The following is a 17,665-nucleotide window of genomic DNA, read 5'->3' on the forward strand; positions in this document are numbered from 1 at the left end:
TTTCTAATGCCCCATTAATCCTTAGATATCAACATGTAATTCGTAAGTAAAAAAATTGAAAATCATTTTCTCCTCAAATAAAAATAAAGAAACTATCATATACACCAAATAGTTAAATAGTACATTGTCCAAAAAAATCAAACCATTTTGATCTGATTAATTTATTCATCATTCATCAACCTTTTACTTTCACAATTAATTTCATTAAAAAAAATTCCAATTGCCTAGAACTATATATATAAACAATGTGCATTATTTATATGTGTGTGTGGGGAGCCACTCCTACTCCAGCAGGCCCTAGTTTTGATGGCAGCTGCAGTCCTTTTGACCCAAAAGGATTAGCATGCATATATATATATAATATTATATAAACATTATAGATAATTCTGCACACACTCTAATTAATAATTAAAATTAAGAACTCTGAGATCATCATCTAGCTAACTCCCAAATTCTTTAACTAATTACCACCACTTAAAAAAACAAATTAAACCCTTAATTATAATGCATAAACTGGCTCACAATTTATCCCAAAATTAACAAAACAACAGTTTGATCTTGCACCAACATCTACATATATATATATATATATATGACTTCACCTTGCATATATATAGCAGATGATCGATCAGCTGCTGCCGCTGCTGCAACCAGTGTTGGTTTGGCCAAGCAGACTGCTTAACGACCGAGCCTTCACCATCCCAATTCTCATTCTCCTTTTCGACACCATCCATGGATTATCAGTTCGATCTTCTTCGTCTTCGTCCTCTTCGCGATAATCCTCATCGTCATCCATGTCTACCATGTAATCCCTATAATGCTTTTGGCTTCTATAAGCACTCGTAAAATTATCATTGTGCTCCCCATTGGGTAGCACCAGTGGCGGCGGTGGGGGCAGTGGCCGTGATGGCGGTGCAGCCGTGGCAGCTGCAACGGTAGGGCGGCTCCGTACACTGGTCATACTCCGGAGCCGCCCCTTCCCAAGGTGGTGCTCGCAGAGGGAGTATCCCACTAGGGTCTGCTGGCAGCAACGCCAGCCGCGCCCGTTGACGCGGCTGCACCTCGATCCCTCCATGAGTGCACCACCTCGAGCCTTCTTCTTTGGCTTTTGGTCGGCAAGCGTGCCGTTGGGCGGCGGTCCTTTTGGGGTTTCTTTCGTTTCGTTTTCATCTTGATGATGATGATCTTGCTCGTGCTGATGATCACTAGTGCATTTTTTGTTGGTCTTGGTCTTCATGTTGTTGTTGATGCTGCTGCTGCTGCTAGTGGCACCGATCTTCATCTTCTTCTCCTTAGTATTATTATTGTTGTCCTTGTGATCCATTATTGTTTCCTGGTTAATGTTCAGTGCTGCTCGCTCGAAGCTCCCTCTAATCCTCTTCTTCAGTGGAACTGCCTTATCCCCTTCACGCCACCTCTCGCCCACTGCTCACAATACCAGCAGTGCAACCCACAATCAATTAATCTACAAACACACACACACACACACACAGAGATATATATATATATGCATTTGTAATGTTTCTATATTCAATAGTGATCTTAATGTGATTACCTGCTTGATCTGAAGCCCCATCGGTTGTTGCTGGTGGCGGTGGTGGTGGTGCACCCAAGAGGCCTCCCATGCTAAAAATAAGCAAGACCCAGAAGAAAATCCACACCCACAAACACTCAAATCTCAATTTCAACCAGACCCATCAAGAGTAAAAGGGGAAAATAATGAAACAATAAGAAGGGTGCAAAAATGTTACAGCACAATTCAAGAACAAGATATGGAAGCTAAGTGAGAGAGAGGGGGGGAGGGGGAAGGGGAGAGAGAGAGTGCAAATGGGGACCAGTTATATCCCATCCATGCTAACTTGCACCAATTTTTAGTTAACCAGAAACGAGAAAATGAGTCCATTAGATTAGATTAGATGGGAAGGTAAGGTAAGGTATAAAATTGAACACAGCCAAACAGTATATCCACTCGCATCAGATTTTTTTTTTTTTTTTTTTGCCCCCTTTTTAGGTTTTGTGGGTAAATTAAGAAATGGGTCTGCTTCCCTCTTTTCACCTTTTTACTACAAGATCATTTCATGAAAGATTGAGAGCAAAAAAATTAATGGGTAACTTTTTTTTAATAAAAATTAAATTTAATCTTTACCTGCTGGTATCATTACTGCTACTGATCTTACGCTCCACCTGATCTCCCCCTTCAAGCTCCTCCTGCAAAATCCAACACCGAGGATGGGATCTACATCCAAATGGGTGCAGCTAGCTAATGTGCGCCTCGTGGATGCAGGTTAAGCACACACGGGATCTACGGTCTCATCCAAAATGCAGTGCACTTCTTTGTGTAACAAATACTGTACTGAAGAAATCAAAAGAAGAAGAAAGAGTAAGAAGAATATGTGTTTTACGAACCGAATGACACCCTTTTTCCTTCACCGTTCTGGGGTAGCCGGCGATGATGGCCCGGAGATCGGGGAAGCTCTGATTCGGCTGATCGGAGAGTCGAGAATGGAGCTCCGGAGGGGGATTTCGATGATCGGGTCGGGACCCTTTTGGGACCTGCTGCTGATGCGGCGGCGGCGGCGGCGGCGAAGGAGGAGGAGGAGGAGAAGGTTCGTCTTGGCAGTGGTGGTGCAGTTGCACCTCCGGCGACCGGCTCAGCCTGAGATCTGAGAGAGGCACCGGCGAGAGAGACGACAGAGGGAACGGCACCTGTCGCTTCCTGATCCTCATCGTTTCAAACAAGGAAAAAAGAACAACTACAACAATCTCAGACGGAGGTGGAGAGAGAAAGAGAGCAGATGGAAGAAGGTAGACGGAGAAAGATGAGAAGAGAGAGAAACAGAGAGAGGGATTTGAGGAGTGAGGGAGAGGGCCAGATTTAGAAGGTGGGAGAGTGCAAAGCAAAGCCCTTAAGAGGGAAGGGATGCTACTCTGCAAACCCCAAGAAAAAATTGTTTTCTCTTTCTCTCTCCTCGCTTTCTCTCTCCTGGTGCTCTCTCTCTCTAACTTTTATTTGTTGCACCACACACATTAAGAAAAGGAAGGAGAGAGAAAGACAGAAGGAGGCGGTGAGGGGGCACGTATAGGGAGGGGCACGTGTGGGGAGGAGGAGAGAGGGTGAGGCACGTGTGGTGTATGTTGCGCAAGCAATTGAATTTTGCCAGTTTATGTTATTTATTTATTTATTATATGGGTTTTTTGGTTTTTTGCTTTAGCTGCCAAGCACCGCTGGAGGGGGGATGACCGGCTACCGGAATCGGAGGTGGTGGGCGTAGGGATGGTGGACAGAGTACGGCGGGGTGCCAGGGTGGAAGACCCAATATACTATATGATGGGAGTGGGTAGTTTTATCGTTTCTACCTTTTGGAAAATTGTGGGTCCCGCTCCATTACAACGACCCCCCCGACCCAGATAGCTAAGACTGACAGGTGTCCCCCCACCCCTCTCTCTCTTTCTCTCTCCATTCTTTCTCTCTCCTCTTTCTCTTTCTCTCTCTTAGGTGGCTCTGTGGCTGCAGCCTCTGGTACATATAAATACTGCAGCGGTGCGAGTGTTGTGACTGCGGGGTGGGGGAGGGTCTAAATCACGCCTGGCGACAGCCATCTCTCGGCTGGGACAATCCTGGCCGTTCCATCTCATGACTTTTCTCCTCCACCTCCCTCCATTGTCAAAATTTTGAAAGGCATGACCTATTTTTAATTCTTACCACTCTAGAAAATATTATTTTTGGTACTTTTTATTTATTTTTTAAAATATTAAATCCTGATTTTATTTTTATTTTTATTTTTATTTTCAAATAAAAAAAGAATGACAAAATTGTCATTTTATTTTTGAAAAAAGATGAAATGGCAGCTAGACATTTTTTGAAATGGTAATAAACACCGTTTATTAAACTCAATTGACCGAATTCAAATTTGTATACATAAACGACAAGATGTTATCAAATAGAGACTTGAACTAAAAAATGAAACTTTTTTTTTAAATAAAGGAGGGCGGCACCTCCAATTATTTATTGATATACCCTCATTTTTTACGGAGGAATACCGTTGTTACAAGATGAGTATTGAGAGATTACAGATAAAAAGACATTAAATGTCTCCCAAAAATAACACCAACAACTAACTAAAATAAGATTACAAATCCAATCAAAGTTAAATAAGAAACAAATATAAACAGACCTAACAAAAAACAAACATAATAAAAAAAACTAAATCAACCAAATAAAAATCGAGAGGAAGAACTAGTGACGAAAGAAAGTGAAACTCAACCTATCCATCGAAATGATACCTTTCAGAAAACGTGATAAAAGATGTTGTTTTTCATAGATGACATTGGTTTAGGTTCTGAGTGAATTTGGACAAATTTTAATACAATTTTATATCATATTTTATCCAAATCCAATATAAATTCAAATTCGATGTCTATCTCAAACACAAGATAAAGATCCAGCTCCAATAGTTTAAAAATTAGAAAGTAAAATGTCAGTTTGTACAAAATTCAAAGGACCTATAGACAGATATTGGAGTCTGAATTTAAGAGTTTGAAATTGGATTTAACTACATTTATACTGCGTTTGGGAACATAAATTTTGCACTTTGAATTTGGATAAATTTGAATACAATTTTATATTACATTTTATGTAAATCTAATACAAATCCAAATATAAAGGCTAGCTATCCAAATCTAGGGTTAGAAGACACTTAAACTAAAGTTATACTGCGTTTTATCTAAATTCATACAAATCCAAATTCAAAGTCTGAATTTGCTCTCAAACACAACAGTACATAACACAGCAGTACATAGTACTGTTTACTATAATTGAAAGGATTTAGGATAACTCAATTTTCGTATAGAAGAGAAGGAATTGAATTTAACATGACTTACGAGGAACAAAAAAGCAGAGGATGTGGCTCTCTTAGCCTCTACTTTGACTTTACCATTGAATAAATATCACTTGCATTTAAAACTTTAGTTTTTAAAGAGTATACGCGTAAATTGACAACCTGTCATTTCAACAATACCAGTGTATTGATGTATCTTTTCCCTTCTCGAGTGTATTGCCTTACTTGTCACATAAATGAAAACCGTAACGGTCACTTCTTTTATTCTAAAGAAAAAAAAACACACACACATGGTCGATAAATATTATCTGAGTTTAATAATCTATGATGTGCAAGTCTGATTTTAGTCTATTTTTTAAAAAATAAATAATGTTATTTTATCTTTCGTTATATAACTCAAGTTGTCTGTTTACTTAAATTTTTTCAGGAGGCAGAAAATAAACATTATCAACAAAATAGTTAATTGTCGGATGTAAAAACGAGCATGGACTATATAGCATAAGATAACTCATCTCTTATTAGATAAGATTTTTTTACTCCTTCCTAAATTTGAACACAAGACCTTTAAATGTTGGGATCTAAGTGTCCTTACAACACTTAACCTGGCTAGTAAATTTGATTGATACACTGCATTTGTATTGATTCCCAAAAGCTCAACAAGCAAGCTCAATCGTTGCAAATTACCAACACACTTAATTCATATAATATATAATTTTTTTAGGATAAGTTTATTGTCACATAAATAATTATTAGGGTCACGCTCAGCCGGATTAGCTCAAGTGATAAAAGCAAACTTGTAACTTTGGAGACCCCAGATCACAGGTTCAATTCCCCCTTGAGGCATTAAGCTGGTAAGTTACCAGGAATGCGTCAATGGACAAGCGGCTTTTATCCCTCCGGATTTGATACCACACCATAGTGTCTAATATGACACAATGATGACTGGAATCTTCGAATTATCAAATATATATATATATATATATATATATATATATTAATTATTAGGGTCACGTATTAATTATGTTCTATGACAAGAATCATACGATTCACATGAATCATATGAGTGATAGAATGAGGTGTATAAAATAATTAACATAAAAATGAAAAGTAAACTTCAGGATATTCAATATTATCTTCTAAATCATTTAATATTCAGGAATGAATTTGAAGCTATTTATTTTTTACTTTTACCATTACTCACATAAAATTATTCACTAATATATTTTTTACCACCTTAACATGAAATAAAATAGTCTTCCAAAAGCCTTCATGGGCATGGTAATGTGGAAAGACATTAGTAAGTAAGAAAGAGCATCGGGGTTCAATTTCAAGCAGATACACTCACGGAATCAGTGGTACCTGTAGATGGTGAGAGTTTAATCTGTGAGCCAGCCGGAACCATGGATGGTGAGAGTTCGCTCTATGAGCCAGCGGAACCGTGGATGGTAAAAGTTCTCTGTGAGCCAGCGGGGACTGTGAATGGTCATGGAGATATGTCCTCGGGAGTCGGGTTGGCCGAACATTCAACTGATGCACAGAAGTTGTGTCTGCATTCTAGACTTTACCCTGATCAGCAAGACCTGGGGGCGGAGGACGTTGATCCGTAGGTTTGATGCCGCACCAGGGGGTCCGAAGGGCTCGTTGGTGGCTGGAATTTCTATGTAATAAAAAAAAATAGTCTTCCAAAAGGGTACTCTCCAAATTACGAATATACATCGGCGCACTAATAAAATTATTTTTAACAAAAAGATAAAATTAAAATTTAAAACTTAAAATTATTCGAAAGCAACAAAACTTTATTATTTTTTTAAATAAATAAGAATCATAATTACATATACATAAATGCAATAAAGTGGCGTGCCCAAAAAATAAATAAATAAAGATATTTTACATTAAATTTATGGAAATTTCAAAATTTAAATTTGAAATTTTAAAATTCCAAAACATGACGTGGGGGGGCATGCAGCGTGCTCGCTTTTAAGAAATATGAATCGAAAAGTATGCAGATAAAATTTGAAAGGTTCTGTGGGGCCAGGGTGGACGTCGTATTGTGGGGCCCACCAGAGGAACTGGAATTGACCGGCTCGTGGCTCATCCCGTTAGACCTCAGCTATGCGTTGAAGGAGTATTAATATTATATGAATTGGGGGCCCATATGCGAGTTGATGGGCCGGTGGCCCAATTCACAGTTTGCATGCCACAAAAATCAAGACAAAGGGATGATGAATTGATGGTAGCCAAAAATTAAGAAAATAATTTATCCTTCCATTCATTGATGTGAAATATTGTAGCCCAATAGTTCCTTATTGTTTCCTAAATCATGATTTTAATTAATGGATATACAAATTGCTCAAATTTTTTTATCACAAATTTATTCATACATGATGGTTAAATTTTGATACTATATAATCTAAGGGTGTGCAAATGATCGGTTTAGTCAAATTCAGTTAATTAATCAAATTTTTCAGTTAATACTAATCCTTAATCGAACTGATCGAGTTAATTGTTACATTTCGTGCTTTTTCAATAAATAATATGATACTATTTTTTATTTTATTTTTTATAATTCGGGGACTCCAGTTACCATCGTGCCACTTTAGATATTATGATGCGGCACCAAACCTAGGGTGGTGAAAGCCGCCCACCTATTAACGCATCTCTAATAATTCACCGGGATAAATTGTGAAGGGAGAATTAAACCCGAGACCTTAGAGTCACCAAACTCACAAGTCGCCCTTACCACTTGAGTCAATCCAGTTGAACAATTACATGACACTATTACTATTCATGTTTTCTATAAATGAATCCAAATGCTTGTAATACTTGTATATAGTTATACATGCATGCAACATTGTAAATGGGAACCCTCTTGGAGTAGCTTAGGTGGTAAGTTGAGGGTCTTGTCTATCATATGGTCGAGGATTCGAATCCATTACCCTTGAGATCAAACTCAAGGATTTATCGGGATGTTAGTGGTGGGGTCTGCTAAACATCTCTCCGGTTTGATACCGCACCGTGAGATCCAATGTGTCCCGATGGTGATCTGGAGTTATCGGGTCATTAAAAAAAACACACACACACACAATTGTAAATGGGTGTTTGGTAAAGTAGGCAGGGTTGTGAGTGGATGTTTGGTAAAGTAGGGGCGGAAGACAAGGAGGCCCATATCTCTACAGTGTGCCAAACAGCCCCCAACTCCTGCCCCAAATGCTTTTGCCATTGCCATTGGTATTGCAATTTCCACTAACATAAAATCTAGGAAAGCAACATAGATTGAGAAATAATTTAATTTTTAGCTTTTAGAAGCTTTTATGAAAATTAGAAGAGAAAAATAATTATTTAATACAAGATAATTCACACCTACTCTATAATTTCTTTTGTAATTAAGGAACTTTTTTTATCATCTGAAACTCCTATTTGGGTAAACCCTTTCAACCCATTCAGGTGGAATTAAATTGAAAGATGAAAATATTGTATTTTAACCTACAGGTGAGCATAATTCAGTTAAAACCAAATTAACCAATTAAGTAAGTTTGGTCAGTTCGATTTGGCTAAACATTTATTTAGTTCAGTTTGGTTTTTCATTGAATTTCAGTTTGCGGTTTTTAGTTTAGTTTTGGGATTTAATGTATTATGTTAACCAAATTAATCAAATGGTATATATTAAAAATTAATAATTATAAATATTATCTATATTAAAATTTGATATAGTTTATATATATATATATATATAATATTTTATATATGTTTAATTTAATAGATATTATATAAATTATATATATTAAAATATTAATTTGGTTAAAATAGGTTAACCGATTTAACCGAAATTCGGTTTGGTCAGGTTTAGGTTTAGTTAGTATGAAATTTCAGTTTGGTTCAATCAACAAGATTTTTTAACCAAAATTTTTCTGTTAGTTTGGTTAATTAATCGAATTAACCATACCAATTGAACGCTCACTCCTATTTCACTCATTGACATATCCTTGATAATTCATCAGGCAAACCACAAGTGAAGAATCAAACCTAAGACCTTAATTAAGGTCACCAAGATCCAATTTCGACCTTACCACTTGAGTAAACCTAACTGAGCTCTAATTGAGGAAAAAAAATTAGTAATCATAAATCCAAAAAGGTTATAAGTGTGTGTGTGTGTGTGTTACGATTCTTTATTTGAAAAATTAAAGTTTTTATTTTGAATTTACATTTTTTAGTTTGAACAAAAAGCAATATAATTTGTATTAAATTTCACGAAAATCTAATTTCGGGACATAAAATTATAGATCAAAACACAATCTTATAGCTGTCTAATTATTTAAAATTTTGAATAAAATATAATTTAAAATTATATTAATTATCTTTTACATCTGTAAAAATTTAAATCTAAGATTTAAAATACATGTTTTTAAGAACACAGTAGCAATTATCTATAAATATATTAATTTATTAATTTATTTTTAATTTCAAATTTTATTTTAATTGTAAATCATTAAAAAAAATGACGACTTTCCTAAAATAATATGAAAAAAATAAAAAAATTTAAACTTTTTTCTTTAATTAATTGAAAAGATTAATAAAGAGGAATGTTTTTATACCAATGAATGATTGCCATATGCTCAAAGTCCAAAAGCAAGGTGTCTTCAGCTAGTAGAAACTTTCCACGGGCGCGGGTCCCAAAGTAATTTACAGAATGACCCACGGACAATTTAAATTACCTTGGATGCCCAGATTTTACATTTTCTTTTCATTGCGATCCAAAATTTAAAAAATCACATTCATTGACTGCACATTGACTGAAAGGTTCTCCATCATCATCATCATCATTACGAATAATGTAATTATTAATAAAGTGATTAACAGTTAAGGCACAGCATGACAACGTTAATCACACTTCCTAGCTGGAATTTACAAATCTGAAATCATCAGGGGCTAAAATGAAATTTTCAATAATTTGGAAAAATTTTCAAATATGTATAAATGGTATGAATAAATAAATAGAATTTATTTTGGAAATTAATTATCTTTCTATGGGTCGGTGAGAAAAATAAAAAGGGAAAAAGTAAAATAAAATTTATTTTTTCATTATTTTCTCTATTGTAATAAAAATTCTAATATATAAATAAAGTATTTTAAAAATCAACATGCAAAATGAAAAACCCATTTCGACAAAAGACCCATACCCAAGTTCTAAAGCTTCGAGTCCGGTATCTAGATCTGCTTCGCTATTGGTTCTCCAAGAGTATTTAGTCTTACAAATTCCTTCTGTCCCTATCGTACTTTAGTTTTTTAGTTTCTATCGCTTGTCCAGGGTTAAGCTATGGGATTTATTTATTATTTTTTTGTATATATATATATATATTATTTTCTTTCTATTTCCCACTTTTCTTTATACCCAAACATGAAAATTAAATTTCTTCATATTTTTTAATAAAAAATTATAAGTTCCTTGATTTTTCATTTCCTCAAGTTTCTCAAGTTCTAATGGGGCCTAAGTATGGTAATCATATTGTAAAACGATGTTGTGAGTGTACTAACAATGATTTCATTTTGATAAAATAAGGTATGGCTAAATAATTAATCAAACACTAATCATGATTACTGTTTTATTAAGCAATCTATTATTATTCTGATTTGATTGATTAGCATATGATGTCAACAAGGAGCTGATCAATTCACAACTGTGATCTTTAAGGTCACAAGTTCACAATGGTATGATGAGTACATGTGTTGAGTTGGATTTTCCCCCCCTTTATTTTCTATGCTAGTTAGGCAAGAGAAAAAGTAAGGAAAAAAAAAATTACGAGCACTATGTGAGATTTGTAATACATCAATCAATTTTAGTACGTCGCATTAATAATTTTATATAACTTAAACTTATTGGAAAATGCCGTTTCTACTTGTACAAAATATCGGTACAAGTCCCATTCGGCGAAAAATAATAATGCGACCTAATATGATTAATTAAGAGAGAATTATGTGTCATGTTCGAGTTTTGAGAGTTATATCTTTTTAATTGAGATTAATTATTATTATTAAATTAAGTGGTAGAATACGGGTTGGAGTTGCTATTTCGATAAATTAGTTGAGTACTCGAAGGGTCTCGGACACTATCGTAAACTAATTTTGGTGCTTTGAAAATTGAAATATGTGTATTTTTCTACACACTATACAAGTTGGAATGAGTTGGGCCTTGTCACATTCAGAATTGGGTGTATGCCAATTGGCAGACATTTATGAAACAGGCAAATCTCTTTTTTCTTTTTCTTTTTTGGTTCATTCTCCAAGTGAACTTTAGTCTTCACCATTTTCAAGTGCAGCTTATGAATTTGGTGCAGCCACTTGGTCTGGAAATTTCAGCAATTCAAAATGCTTTGCTAGCTAGACTAGACTATTGGATTAAAAAATTCCTACAACAAATAATAATATTTCCAAACCTAAGTCAAGAGGGCAAGGAAAAAATGATCACTTTTTATTTTTTAATGAGAAGAAGAGAAATTGCGAAATATAATTGGCTCAAAATTAAAAGGGTTTATATGTTTGATTTCATGTACGGGCGAGCATATTCTTGTATGTTGAGATATTGCAAAAGATTTTTTCCCATATCTGCCAAAGAATAGATGATGTAGGAATAACGTAGCATTTATAATATGCTTATTCGTTGGATTAGTATAATTTTACTCTCTTTTTTTATCTCTTTATTAATTTCTTCATTTTTCCTTTATTTTATTTTATTTAAGTTGACATTAAATTGAAATTTTACATATTTATTGTTATTTTAGGAAAAAAGAAATCTCCAACCAGTATTAATTGTTGTTGTCATCTTTTAATTTTATTTTTGATAAAATCACAACAAAGAACACAAAAATAGCTCCACCTAAACCTCCCCTGCAATCTTATAAGGTCGAACAAAAGTAGTAATTTGTATCATTTGAATGTCATATATAGTTGTCGACAGTCAACATTTATCTTGTAGCCAGAATTGCATCCATTTTGAAAGTCCTAGTTCTCAATACTCAAGTTATATCCTAGGGTCATCAAAACAACCAGCAACCACTGTTCGAATTTGTTAATTATTGAAACTCTCTTTACTCTGCTCAAATTGCCTAATTTATTATAACTTTTCTGTCTAATTTGATGATGCATAGAATTTCATATGACCTTCTCTCTCTCTCTCTCTCTCTCTCTCTCTCTCTCTCTCTCTCTCTCTCTCTCTCTCTCCTTGCTAAGAATGTCATTCTTGGCTTAGCTTTCTCTCTTGACCTCAGGTTTTTCACCCTTGCATCCCCCCTCTTAGTTTAGTTTCAAATGAGCTTTTAAGTTATACTTGACCTTGATTTGTTCACTAATGTGTGACACGAGTTATAGTCAAGTCAACTGCTCTTTCCCCACCTCCGAATATCTGGTGCCAAATCGTTACCTGTTTCCCTTGATAATATAGTTGGCTATCTTTGTGGCATCAATTGTACAAGTTTGTGTGGTCATCGATAACGAACTTTACCCTTTGGTACAGTGTAGATAAACCTTATAAGGAAGGGTCTTGCTGAACTTTTGAGTCATATATATGGTAAATGAGTTAACTCAAACAGTACTCTCTGATTTCAATTTGAGCTCAAGCTTCCTCCAAGTCATTTAAGTTAAGTATAGCTAGTTATTATGAGCTTTATTTCACTCATTTGTAATCTTATTCAATATTTTAATACATATTTGGTTTTGAGAATCACATATTTGAACTAACCACTTGAGAATCTTGAATGCAACCAAATACGAACACAAACGATTATCTCATGAGATTTTTTTTTTAAATGCAACTTTTGAAAATTCGTTGTTTCAGCTTTGGCGCATCAAAAAAACCCTAACAGATCTAACATAAATTTTTATTTATTTTTATAATTTAATTTAAATAATTAAAGAATTAACATACGTAATTTTAAAAAAATTAAGAAAAAGATACATATTCCACTAATTACTCATTATATATTATACTAATTTGATAAGATCTAGTTTTCTTAAAAAAAATAAAAAAGAAATGTTGACCTTGGTGTATTCCCAAGAGGGGGGTGAATTGGGTATTTTAAATTTATTCCAACCTAGGGTCTTTTTATATACATATAAACCCAAATGCGCAAATAATATGCAGAAATTAAATCAGGCACAACATTCACAATATATCGAATATAACATACACATGCAGGAATATAAAGTGCTGGAAATATAAAGTACACATACGATATGTTATCAGGGTTCAGTTAATACTGCCTACATCCCCGTCTTGGCTCACAAGCACAAGGATTCCACTAATGCTTACTTAACGGGTGGAGTAATACCGTTTACAACCAAGTCAATTAACAGGGCTGACCTTAACCTACAACCGCACCTTACCAGGATGGTGCACCTAACTTTTCTAACCGGGTCTAAGCCAATCCAGGACTATTCAACAGGGCTAGTCCCACATCTGGAATACAAAATATATGAAAATTTTCGTACAAGGAAATGCTTCTTACACAAGCATGTATGTACTACAATACAACACAAGCATTAATCAACGCACACCAATCATGTAAGAACTATAAGCTTAATGGTGTATATGTGCTAACAACACTCAATATAATGTATATTCTCAAACATGCACAAGAGTGTTCAATGAGCCTATCTTTGAAACTTTAAAGAAAATCTCAATATCAAGTTAGGGTTTCAAAGATGCAAGCAAAAATAATCAAACAATCTCAAAAATGTTTTCTCAATATACTTAGTACAAGAGATGTTTGAATGTACACTTGTAAAAATAATAATTTTGCACACACAAAAATTATAGGCTAAGGTATTTTGCAATATTGATGCAAAAACCTACAAGCCACAAAGTTCTCCACACACCGGATTTATTAAATTAAATCGGTGGAGAACTTTAGCCTAAACACTTAATCAACAAAATCAATCAACAAGAAATGCAATATGAGTGTTTGAGTAATATTGGATTGAGTATAAACACTCTAGGCACTCTAACAAAACTTGGGTATTCAAGAAATTTGGAGTAAGAGAGTGTATGAAGGTAGTATGTGAAAAATAGGCCTGGGAAATTTGAGAGAGAATTTTTCTTAATCACAATGTTAATCCCCACTAATTTTGACAAATGAAAGCATATATATAGAGAAGGGGCAAATTATGACCGTTGAAGACCTATATGGCATTTTTGGAAAAGTTAAAATGAGGTTAATGAAAAATAATAGCGTTTTAACCTCGGTAAAATCTGAACAACCCGAGAAGGTCGGTCGACCATTTTCATGGTTCGGTCGATCGGGGTGCTCAGTTTGGTCAATCAAGGAGAATTTGAACTGAATGTTCGGTCGACCATTTATAAGGAGATTATGAACCATCGCAGTTTGGTCGACCGTATTAGGTTCGTTTGACTAAACTTTTAGAACTTCGGTCGACCAGCATAAGAATGAACTGGTTTGATCGGTCAACCAAAGCGTTGAGGTTTCCCACGTGGGGATTCGGTCAACCAGGGCGTTGCTTTATATTTCTGGTCGGTCGACCGGAGGGTCAAAATGTTGACTTGGTGGAGGTTCAGTCGATCGAAGGTCCCTATGCATTAATGTTTGGTCAACTGAACATGCCTTTTTAGAGCATTTCAATCCTATTCTCTTAATAATGTTGTCCCTATACATATAATGATTAATTTTAAAATGATAGGGTACATTTTTATGCAAACATGAGGGTCCTAAGGTCAATTTAAGTCCTTTTAAGCTTTTCTATAACTTACATGCATAATATGCAGGAATTATTACAGACATTTTCCTATGTTACTATTACAAACATGAATGGAGCAATAATATATATTACAATAAAAAGAAATCTTCTGGGCTTTTAGACTTGGAGTCTTCATATGCTATCAAGAGATCTACTCATATGAACCTGCACACAGACTTGATAGACATTAAATACATGAGTATTTGTCATTATCAAAATCGGGTATAACCGATAAGGTTAACATTCTCTCCCTTTTTTATGATGACAAATACTTGCCTACTTCTCCCCCTTTTAGTAACAGCAAAAAGGCCTAGATAAATATTTAAGTATATAGATAAAAAAAGGAAAATATCATTCATATATAAGATATGGTTTGAGAAAATTTTAAGAAAATTTGGCAACATACCGTTTGAAATTGGAGCATTTCCCAAAAACATATATGTATAGAAATGACTTGATTGAGTTCAAATTTACAAATATCCAAAATAACTAACTTAAACAGTCCAGTATAATCAATAAACATAAGTATAATCTTTCAACATCCAAGAGATATAATAATCATGCAGGGCAAAATGAGTAACACAAACAATTTTACAAAGTATGGAGTAAAGAAATTAAGCACACAAACAGTATAACTGGTCGTTTAAATGATTTAAATGACATGAAAATAGAATTAAACCATAAATATACACAAACCATTGCAATTGAGACATATCATAAGACCAGTGGAAGATTTGAGTTTAAAATTGGCATATGATACCAGATAGAAGGTTTAAGCATAAAAACAGTTTAACTAGTTTGCATGCATTTTCATGTGAAGTTATCGAACCAGTTATACAATATAAAAACATATATGTATATAATAATAATAATAATAATAATAATAATAATAATAATAATAATAATATGTATGTATATAAATATATATATATATATATATATATATTCCCCTAATGATGTTTTCAAGAGTGTTGGGGGTGCTTGCCAAAAATTTAAAGATCATGCATGTAGTGACCCAAAGAATAATAGTATTTAAATAATAACGAGGGAGAGAAATGGAAACAGTAACAGAATGAGGTAGCCGATTTCGTCGACGACATTGCATTTTGGATAGAATAACCCGAAATATTTTCCATAGGGAGTTCGTCAACGAGTGCATAAAAGGACCTCGTTGACGAAGTTACGACTCGTCGACGAGAAGATACCGAGAGACGAATTTGGACTACTTTGAATTTTGTCAACGAAGGGTAAAAATTACTTAAGGACTCGTCGACGAGATGACGTGGCTTGTCGACGAAGCCCGCAATATAAATAGCCTTAAACTAATTTTAATCGCAGAAATTTGTCGCATTCTCTCTCTCTCTCTCTCTCTACCCCTATAGCTCCTCCCTCTTCTTCTTTCAATTTCGGCCCCGTCAGTCGCCGGATCGATGATCTGAGGCCACCACGACGCTCCTGGCAGAGTTCTCTACAAGTCTACCGAAGCGGATCATCGGTGGGATGAAGTTGGAATTCATCCCAAATTCAGGGTAAGGTCTTTTATCGAAATTTGGATTTCTAATAGTTGTGAGAAATGTAATAGACGTAGAAATAGTAATGTTTTGTTCTGGGATTTAAAAATTTTTAGGGTATTGAGTGGAGAACCCTACGGGTGTAGGACCCATTACAGTAGGAGGGTTTTTGCAGAAATCAAGTAAGGGAAATATGCTATGCTAGGAGATTTATTTATGTTATCAGAAATTTTATATATATGCATGTATACCAAATATTATACAGAATGTGAATTTTCAAAGTATATGTGGCCTGAGTACATGATATTGATATGGAGTTTTATGTAATTTTTTAGTATTTCAAGTTATACAACTATAGATAGAAATTTGCAGATTTTATACAGATAGAATATGTATACATATATAGTTTATTTCAGATGATTACATAGATAGTTATATATATCAGTATATAGATATTTATTTAGAACAGTATATACAGTATGTATAGAAAGTTATGTTTTCCTAAATGTCATAACACTTAGATTATACAGAATGGATGTACAGACAGATTATATAGAAAGAAAGTACAGACAAATTACACAGTTATAGCATCAAAATGCTACAGATATTATAGTATTTACAGTACAACAATATAGTGTTATGGTTATTTTGGAAATATAATGAAAATAGTATAAAGAGTATAGTATGTATATATATATATAGTATTAGATCCTTGTGGAAAGATTACAGACAGATACAGTACAGATATAGAATACAAAGCATGGTACCGTTGCTAGATACAGATAGAGTGCAACCACATATCTCAGATAGTGTGTGGGTACCATCAACCGTACTCGGAGAGTATGTAGCTCCCCAGTTCGTTGGGTGGAGGAGGGCCGGTTTAACGAGGTAGCAGCCAGTCCCGCTCCTAGGAGAGTATGCAGTTTGGCCGAGTTGAGGTAGTGTAGAGTATAGTGACTTACCTGGAGGACTGATCGAGTTAAGTTCCGCCTACAGGCCGCACAACCCTGTCATGAGGGGTCAAATCATGACATACAGAGTCATAGGGAAAGAACACAATTATGTATATGTATTCAATTTTACAGCTTTCGTTGTATATAGTATAATGTAGTACTATGAATGATAGAAAGTTCAAATGATACAAATGTTTTAAGTTATTATACATGTGTTGTACAGAATTGCCAGATTATGTAGTTTTTAAATACTATTATTATAATTTTATGACTCGGTCGCCACACACTAGTAATAGCATATTTCCACTTACTGAGCATCGATTCATCCCATTACTTTACCATTTTTCAGGTGAGACAGTTAGGCGAGCAGATTAGGCTCGCGGATAGGAAGTTTACTTGATTACCCCGGTTGTAGGGTGAGTTATGACAGGATTTTGTATTATGGAGGTAGATGGTGCTGGAAGGGTTTATTTTGTATGGTTATGGCTTGTATATACTGGATTCTGGTATTGTATAGTGTATATATATATATATATATATATAAATGGTAAGAATTTTGAGGATGTTACAACACAAACAAGCAACATTATTCTGATTTTAGCATTTAAGTACAATTTCA

The 17,665-nt window shown here is 34.5% G+C and overlaps 1 protein-coding gene across 1 annotated transcript; it reads right to left on the bottom strand.

Annotated features, from left to right (window-relative positions):
• Positions 1-437: 437 nt before the first annotated feature.
• Positions 438-3,048, bottom strand: LOC131168527 (uncharacterized). Its single transcript, XM_058128029.1, has 4 exons — positions 2,407-3,048; positions 2,147-2,208; positions 1,556-1,626; positions 438-1,425 (listed from the first exon to the last, which is right to left on the bottom strand). Exons 1-4 carry the CDS (start codon positions 2,725-2,727, stop codon positions 629-631), a joined length of 1,251 nt encoding a protein of 416 aa, XP_057984012.1. The 5' UTR covers positions 2,728-3,048; the 3' UTR covers positions 438-628.
• Between the last annotated feature and the right edge of the window lie 14,617 nt (positions 3,049-17,665).

Source organism: Malania oleifera, chromosome 11 (genome assembly GCF_029873635.1).
Source record: "Malania oleifera isolate guangnan ecotype guangnan chromosome 11, ASM2987363v1, whole genome shotgun sequence".
Lineage (NCBI taxonomy): Eukaryota > Viridiplantae > Streptophyta > Magnoliopsida > Santalales > Ximeniaceae > Malania > Malania oleifera.

Bases quoted from the DNA above. Each gene is read 5' to 3' on its own strand.
- LOC131168527 (XM_058128029.1), bottom strand. From the start codon at position 2,727: ATGAGGATCAGGAAGCGACAGGTGCCGTTCCCTCTGTCGTCTCTCTCG. The intron at 2,209-2,406 runs GTTCGTAAAACA...TGGATTTTGCAG, and splicing joins AGGAAAAAGGGTGTCATTCG to GAGGAGCTTGAAGGGGGAGA. The intron at 1,627-2,146 runs GTAAAGATTAAA...GCTTATTTTTAG, and splicing joins AGCAGTAATGATACCAGCAG to CATGGGAGGCCTCTTGGGTG.